General features: G+C 44.0%; 1 protein-coding gene across 11 annotated transcripts in view; it reads right to left on the bottom strand.

Annotated features, from left to right (window-relative positions):
* Positions 1 to 179: 179 nt before the first annotated feature.
* The window catches only part of ctage5 (CTAGE family, member 5), a 25,727-nt gene continuing 17,495 nt past the window's right edge, over positions 180 to 8,411 (bottom strand). For all 11 annotated transcript variants that reach the window (XM_038967814.1, XM_038967815.1, XM_038967816.1 and 8 more), the window contains 11 exons: positions 7,835 to 7,936; positions 7,546 to 7,606; positions 7,398 to 7,433; positions 7,248 to 7,315; positions 7,046 to 7,128; positions 4,448 to 4,585; positions 3,640 to 3,768; positions 2,287 to 2,409; positions 1,803 to 1,852; positions 1,405 to 1,579; positions 180 to 695 (listed from right to left, as the gene is read on the bottom strand). In XM_038967814.1, the coding sequence (XP_038823742.1) occupies positions 547 to 695; positions 1,405 to 1,579; positions 1,803 to 1,852; positions 2,287 to 2,409; positions 3,640 to 3,768; positions 4,448 to 4,585; positions 7,046 to 7,128; positions 7,248 to 7,315; positions 7,398 to 7,433; positions 7,546 to 7,606; positions 7,835 to 7,936 (1,114 nt within the window). In that variant the 3' untranslated portion in view covers positions 180 to 546. The remainder of the gene's footprint in view (positions 696 to 1,404; positions 1,580 to 1,802; positions 1,853 to 2,286; positions 2,410 to 3,639; positions 3,769 to 4,447; positions 4,586 to 7,045; positions 7,129 to 7,247; positions 7,316 to 7,397; positions 7,434 to 7,545; positions 7,607 to 7,834; positions 7,937 to 8,411) is intronic.

Below are 8,411 nucleotides of genomic sequence, written 5' to 3'. Positions count from 1 at the left end.
AACTGTCAGTAAAATCCTAAAAATTCTTGCATGTTGCGTTTATATTTTTGTTCAGGATACATTTAGCGAAAATTAGATCGTTAATACAGAGATTCTTACCTTTGCCTCGATTCATCCATTTTAAGTGTTTCTAAAATCCCCTATGGGAAAATGGTTGGAAAAACAATTGGAAACAATTCCCTGTTTGACTGCTAGGTTTTATGGGTATTATGACTCATACAGCTATGTGAATCTACAAAAAAACTGTTACATAAATGTTCGCTCAGTACTTCCAGTTGTGTAAAACTCCTAGTGGTACTGTATTGTTCTCTCATTAAGTCCTAAGACACAGTGATCTATGTTTGTGTGTGCAACAGACTGCGGGGGAAACAATTCCACTCCCAGACTCTAAAAAAGGGAGAAAGAGTCACATGAATGTTGAAGTTACACTTCAGGAAACAGTCCCTGAACACACGCTCAGTTGCTCACTACTATCACAACAACATGAAGTGAAGTTTCACACAGGAAGCGGGCCGAGAGAGAGTTTCTCCCACACAGAGAGCTGGCTCAGATAACATCATGTGGAGAGGGGGACTGGTCAGAAGACACTTCGCTGCCAGGTGGGGAGGGCCTTGGAGGGGGTCCAGGGAGAAAACTGTGCTGCGGCGGTGGAGGGGGGACTCGCCCAAACATTCCCGGGGGAGGTGGTCCTCGCACTACAGGGGAAATAAGGGGGAAAGGATTACATTTAGTCAGTCTAACAGTATGAAGGCAGAGACATTTAACCTGCAAGATGTAGCAAATGATGTATGGAATGACAATCTTCATCTCTCACCCAAAACTTAGTTTAATAGAAACAAATTATTACATAAAAACATTATGTAATACTACTTAAAACCTGCAGTTTTAATGCGTTATAACAATGTTTTTTTTTAATACCCCTTTCTCTCCCTAATTGGTAGTTAGTCTTGTCTCGTAGCTGCAACTCCTGTACGGACTCGAGTGAGACGAAGGTCGAGAGCCGTGAATCCTCCGAAACACAACCCAACCGCACTGCTTCTTGACACAATGTCCACTTAACCCGGAAGCCAGCTACACCAATGTGTCGGAGGAAACACCGTACACCTGGCGACCGTGTCAGTGTGCTCTGCGCCCAGCCCGCCACAGGAGTCACTAGTGCGCGATGGGACAAGGCCAAACCCTCCCCTAACCCGGACGACGCTGGGCCAATTGTGCGCCGCCCGATGGGTCTCCCGGTCGCAGCTGGCAGCGACAGAGCCTGGACTCGAACCCAGAATCTCTAGTGGCAAAGCTAGCACTGTGATGCAGTGCCTTAGACCACTGCGCCACACGGAAGGCCCATAATGCATTATAACTTAAAAGCACATATGAGCCTTTATTATATAGGGAAAACAGCATACTTACTGCCCATGGGGGCTGGACCTCGTGGTGAGAAAAAGTCTGGAGGTCCGTAAGGGCCTTTGCGTGCAAAGTAAGGGTCCCTGTGCTCCATGGGTGGGAGAGGACCCATACCAGGGGGTACTAAGAGAGGAGGTCCCATCCTCATGTCTCTCAGATCTCCAGGTGCTGACAGATGGGACTGAGGGAACACATTTCAAATACCCAATAACAATGGAGGGCACTGTAGTAGTACAACACTATTATCCCCATGGGGAAATTAGTTGTGTGTATATATGTGTGTATATATATATATATATATATATATATATATATATATATATATATATATATATATATGAGAGAGAGAGAGAGACAGTGCATGAATGGACCCCTATTGTTAGTAGAAGGGTGAGAAAACTTACGTCTCTTTCATTTTCACCAGGACCCATACTGTTTCCCATAAATGATGAGTCTGCAAGAACACAAGAGGAAAAACACAGTAATAACCTAACTAGATCCACTTCCGTCTTTGGTGGGTTTATTTGATGAAGAGGGCTCATTCATGCCTCGATAATGCTATTAGCTTAACTCTATTAAACCAAGGGAGTTTCCAGATTAGGCACAATATCCTGCCCATTCTCTAACATTGGATTGTTCTTCAGAGGTATACTAATCATCTAAACTCCTACTATTCACTGCTGACGGAGATCGGTCTGAATCACGTCAGCATTAAAGATCCTGTCTTTGAAATGTATTTAATCACTTTAGTTACATACTCCAAGCACTAAACGCCCTTTTGAAGTTAATTTGGCAGAGTGGCTATAGTGCAGACATAGAAATCATCTCAGACATTTTAAAAACTAAATCTATGGTGCTGTAATAGATGTTAGAAAGGAAGGTTCTCACCAGGTTGGTGGCCAAAGCTGTGGGACTCAGCAGGACCGGGGCCCCTGGGTGGTAGGGGGCCCATAGGAAGGGCTCCGGGCAGAGGTCTCCTGTAGGGAAGGCCTGGGTCTAGATACATATACCCTTTATGAGAAAAAAAAAAAGAGGAGAGAGAAAGCACTGTTTCGTCAGATTTATTTAGACCAGCTGAGCTGAAGGAGGGGATCACACAGTCAGAAGTGTACAAAGCACAGGAGGTTGGTGGCACCTTAATTGGAAAGGCTCATGGTAATGGCTGGAGCGGAATAATATCAAACACATGGTTTCTATGTGTTTAATGCCATTCCATTCGCTCCATTCTAGCCATTATTATGAGCCATCCACCCTTCAGCAGCCTCCACTGGTCCAAAGGGGATTGGAGCGAAAAGCAAACACCTCTCTATCATATCAGAAACAAAAAACAAGCACACATTTAAATCATGATGCATTGAGTTAGTACACATCAAAACAGTGACAGTAGTAGGCAGGGTGGGCATGATGGAATTGTCAATGTATAATCAAAATACAGTGATGCCACATGCCAATTGCTCCCCCATGATAACTCAACTAAATAAATAATAGTTCCTAACTCCAGTGAACATTAGACATCTCAAACCAGGCTGAGGCCAGAATTTGGTTAGAGTAGCGTAGGGGCCCAGGTGACAAAGGCCAAAGTGTGGGTGGGGGAAAACTCTGGAACAAACCAGTGGAGGTTCAGGCTCCTCAATGCAGTAGTCTGCAGTCAGTGTGCCCAACCTGCTGACTCTGCCCATCTCTGTGGTCCTGTCACGTGACTCAGAGGTGAGGCTGGAACTACGACAACATCAGTACTGGACAAATAGTAGTCATACACTCACTGACCTTTGCCTCACAGACTGACAACCAAAAGAGAGAATCTCAAACCTTTCACAGGGCCGGCTGACCACACTACAGCACCACAATCAAATAAAAATGTATTTGTCACGTGTCAAATACAACAGATGTAGACTTCACCTTGAAATTTAAACAGTAACCCAACTGAGGGGAAATATTTTGCTGTGAACAAATCTGACAGTTGGTTAACAAACATAACTCACTCTAACCTGATTACTAATTATCTAAAACCCAAAAGAAAGTCAGGGCCTCTTTACGTATAAAGATGGTAAAACATACTGAAATAAATAAATAAAGAACACATACCCTTTAGGGCTGATACTAAAAAAACAAATGAATGTGTCAAAGAGTAGACTAGAAGATTAGAATATCAGAAGGATAGAATAACTTCTGTCTATTGTGATTGGAGCGGCTGCTGCCTGAGATCATAGGGGGGGCAATAGCGGGTGGTCATCACTGTACCTGGAGGGTGTATAGGTGGGCCCCTGCGATCCCTCTCCCAGGTGGGAGATATCGAGCCGCTGTCAGAGTGAGGACCACCACTACGATCAGAGTCCACCCCACCAGGGGGATCTAACAGGCCTCGGGATACTGGTTATGGGGGAGAGAGAGAAAGAGGGAGGGCAGAAAGAGAGAGCATGACAAAGAGCATATGAGAAAGAGAGGCGAGATATGTGGGAGTGGTTGGTGAGTGAGAAAGAGAGCCAGCATAATGTCAATGAGTTCATGAAGCATGGATGACAAAACCAAAACATGTGCAAAGACAACACTCCTCTCACTGTAGGTGATAGATATACTGTAGCAGCATAGCATTTCCTATTTTGCTGGTGCATGCTCACTGCCAAGGCAATTTAGACTATAAAGATAAGCATCTCTAACAGATGTTATGCCAACCTTCCAGCCAATCAAGACTTAGTACACATTTGTATTATGTGCTTAAGAACAGGTTTTCAGCGTTGTTTTAGTCAATAAGAAGACTATAAAATCCAAACTCTAATTTCATTGAATTAAATAATCAATTTATCCTGCAGATCATTTTTCTTAATGTCATTTTTACAAGGTCATGGCACATAGGAAATTGGTACTAAATACAAACGCAAAAATATTTATGCTAAATATAAACTCATAACACGCCATTTCAAAGAGTATAACATGGCACTGATGGTAAAAGGGCACACATGTCACAAGACATGTAAATTCAGCTGTGGTGTTATTGTATGACCGGAATGACCCAGGCCTGCAGTGCATTGACGTGGACTGGAGAGGTCACCTCTGCCTCCTGGTCCCATGGGGGGGAAGTTTGGAGAGAGGCGGGGCGGGCCATCCATCAGGGTAGGCGGAGACAGGAAGGCTCTGTTCTCAGAGGCTGGGCGATGTAGGGGGGAGGGGCCATACGGTGACCTTTCACCTGCAGGACAGGGAGGGACAGATGGTTCAATGTACAGAATAATGACAGAAATTCTAAAGCAACACCCAGAACACGATAGGCAAGCCATAAGACATCTAAATAGTTAACCAGTAGCTACAAGGACTAACTATCTGCATTGAACCTTTTTGCACTAACTCTTAACTGCTACTGTCCATCTATCCTGTTGCCTAGTCACTTTACCCCTACCTACATGTACAGTGCATTGGGAAAGTACTCAGACCTCTTGATCTTTTCCACATTTTGTTACGTTAAAGCCTTTTTCTAAAATGGATTACATTACAATTTATCATCTACACACAATACCCCATTATGACAAAGCGAAAACAGGTCTAGAAATGTTTGAAATGTATAAACAGAAATACCTAATTTACATAAGTATTCAGACCCTTTGCTATGAGCCTCGAAATCGAGCTCGGGTGCCTTCTGTTTCCATTGATCATCCTTGGGATGTTTCTACAACTTGATTTGAGTCCACCTGTGGTAAATTCAATTGATTGGACATGATTTGGAAAGATACACACCCGTCTATAAGCTCCCACAGTTGACAGTGCGCGTCAGAGCAAAAACCAAGCCATGAGGTCGAAGGAATTGTCAGTAGAGCTCTGAGACAGGATTGTGTGGAGGCACCAAAACATTTCTGCAGCAGTGAAGGTCACCAATGACACAGTGGCCTCCATCATTCTTAAAATGGAAGAAGTTTGGCCGGGCAAGTTTGGCCGGGGGAGAATGGCCTTGGTCAGGGAGGAGACCAAGAACCCGATGGTCACTCTGACAGAGCTCCAGAGTTCCTCTGTGGAGATGAGAGAAACTTCCAGAATGACAACCCTCTCTGCAGCACTCCACCAAATCAGGTCTTTATGGTAGAGTGGCCAGACGGAAGCCAATCCTCAGTAAAAGACACATGACAGCCCGCTTGGTGTTTGCCAAAAGGCATCTAAAGGACTCAAGACCATGAGAAACAAGATTCTTTGGTCTGATGAAACCAAGATTTAGATTTTTGGCCTGAATGCCAAGCCTCGAGGAAACCTGGCACCATCCCTACGGTGAAGCATTGTGGTGGCAGTATCATGCTGTGGGGATGTTTTTCAGCGGCAGGGACTGGGAGAGTAGTCAGGATGGAGGGAAAGATGAATGGAACAAAGTACAGAGAGATGCTTGATGAAAACCTGCTCCAGAGCACTCAGGACCTCAGACTGGGGCAAAGGTTCACCTTCCAACAGTACAAAGACCCTAAGCACACAGCCAAGACAATGCACGAGTGGCTTCGGGACAAGTCTCTGAATGTCTTTGAGTGACCCAGCCAGAGTCTGGACTTGAACCCGATCGAACATCTCTGGAGAGACCTGGAAATAGCTCTGCAGCGATGCTCCCCATCCAACCTGACAGAGCTTGATATGATCTGCAGAGAAGAATGGGAGAAACTCCCCAAATACAGGTGTGCCAAGCTTGTAGCTTCATACCCAAGAAGACTCTAGGCTGTAATCGCTGCCAAAGGTGCTTCAACAAAGTACTGCATATAGACTCTAAATACTTATATAAAATTTGATATTTCCGTTTTAAATTCATGAATTTGCAAAAAAAAATAAAATAAAAAGTGCTCTCTCATTATGCGGTATTGTGTGTAGATTGAATAGGTTTTTTTCCCTCAACAATCAATTTCAGAATAAGGCTGTAACGTAACAAGATGTGGAAAAAGTTAAGGGGTCTGAATAGTTTCCAGATACACATCTACCTCAATTACCTCGTACCCCTGCACATCAACACAGTACTGGTACCCAGTGTATATAGATTTTAAATTATAGCCAAGTTATCATTACTCATTGTGTATTTGTTATTATTTTTCTCTCTGCATTGTTGGGAAGGGCCTATAAGTAAGAATTTCACTTTTAGTCTACACCTGTTGTTTATGAAGCATGTGACAAATAATATTTTATTTGATGCACTCCTGTAGATCTGAGAGGATGGATATTATACAAATAGTAATTAGGTGGGTGCTTACATCTGAACTATTTCACACATGTACAAGTGCATGTGTGAATTGGAAAAGTTTTTTTTTTGTTGCATATTACACTCCCCCTGATACACCCCTCGGAGAGTGGGGTCAGAGCCAAGGATCAGCCATTATTGACGGTGACGCTGGAGCAATTAGGGTTAAGTGCCTTGCTCAAGGGCACATTGACAGATGTTTCACCTAGTCAGCTCGGGGATTTAGACCAGCGACCTTTCAATTACTGGTCCAACTGTCCTAACCGCTAGGCTACCTGTCGCCCATAACCAGTTTTATGCTATAAGCAGTTGTTAACTTCATCTTGCATTTGGATTGCCGCCATATTGCTTCCCCCTATCCAACCCTCTCAATGTATGGAGTAGGGGTTACCGGGCGAGCTGAGATTTAGCAGAAGATATTTTTCCAGTTAGGGAGGTTTATTAGAGACTCACCTCTGAACAGAGGTCTGTCCATGTTGTCCAGAGTATAGGGGTCTTTCTCCACGACCTCCAGCTTGAACTGAGTATCAGTCAATCTGCATGGAGACATACCACAGCTGGAGAATACTTCACTACAGGGAAATACTATTTTGTAGTGACAACTGCTATGTCTGGTGAAACTGACTTCAATAGAAAAGTATTCTTTAGTACTTACTTCTGCCTGAGGTGTGCATTCTCTCTTTTAACTTCAGCCAGGTCGCGGTCAGCACCTCGTGCTGCTAGCTACAATGCAGACGACAGAGATTACAGACGAGTTGCCTGAGGTGTGCTCCATATTGTATGTATGATGCAACTATGTACTTACCCAGTTAATGTGTGCCTTCTTTTCCTGAGAAGTTATCTGAAAGATGGAAAAAGAATTAAATGCGTTATTGGCCATACATCATCATTGCACGTGGTGAATGTTTTTGCCCTCTCCCAGTCTCTTATGATACAAGTGTCAGATCTCCCACCTGGGTTTTGTAGGCCTGGTTAGTCTTCTCCAGCTCATCCTCCAGGTCTTGTGCCCTTTGCCTGTATGTGTGAAAACTGCACCCTGAGACAAGCACTCACAACAAAAACACCCCGCAAAGTGGAGTCTCATAGAATACATTGGATCTATTTGATTGACAGTAACTCCCTCTGGGGTGCACGCTTTGGTTTCTTGCCCTAGCACTTCACAGCTGATTCAAATAATCAAAGTTTGATGAGTTACTGGAATCAGCGGTCTAGTGCTTAGGCAAAAACCATGCAGAAACTGGCCTGTAGCTGTTGAGCTCCTCCACGGCCAGGGTGATGCTCTTGTCAGCCTTGGTCAGCTTCTCGTCCTTCTGCAGACGCTCCCTCTCCTCCACAGTCAACATCCTGGCACCAGGGGAGAACACCCAGTATCAGACAGACATTATCAGGCATAGTACAGTTCAATAGCCCCACTCTAATTAGTGAAACCTTGGTTACACTTCATTATAACTTTCATACATAAGCCATTATAAATTTGGTTATAAATCCTATATTAGCGTACGTATCTATTTATGATTAGCCTGTATAGAATGCTTTGTGACTTAAAACCTACCCTAACCAGAAACCGTGGATAGATTGTAGCATTCACGCGAAACTGAAACCGCGAACCACCACATTTAACAAGGCGACTGGTAATATGGCAATATTAACAGTGTAGTTATTCATTCCGCAAGGCAATCAAACAAGCTAAACGTCAGTATAGAAATAAAGCGGAGTCGCAATTCAACGGCTCAGATATGAGACGTATGGGGCAGGGACTACAAAAGGAAAACCAGCCACGTTGCCGAGACCGACGTCTTGCTTCGGACAGGCTAAACAC

The sequence above is a fragment of the Salvelinus namaycush genome, chromosome 28, assembly GCF_016432855.1.
Source record: "Salvelinus namaycush isolate Seneca chromosome 28, SaNama_1.0, whole genome shotgun sequence".
In the NCBI taxonomy this organism is placed as follows: Eukaryota; Metazoa; Chordata; class Actinopteri; order Salmoniformes; family Salmonidae; genus Salvelinus; species Salvelinus namaycush.
The sequence above is the reverse complement of the archived record's forward strand: the minus strand, read 5'-3'. Positions and strand labels throughout refer to the sequence as shown.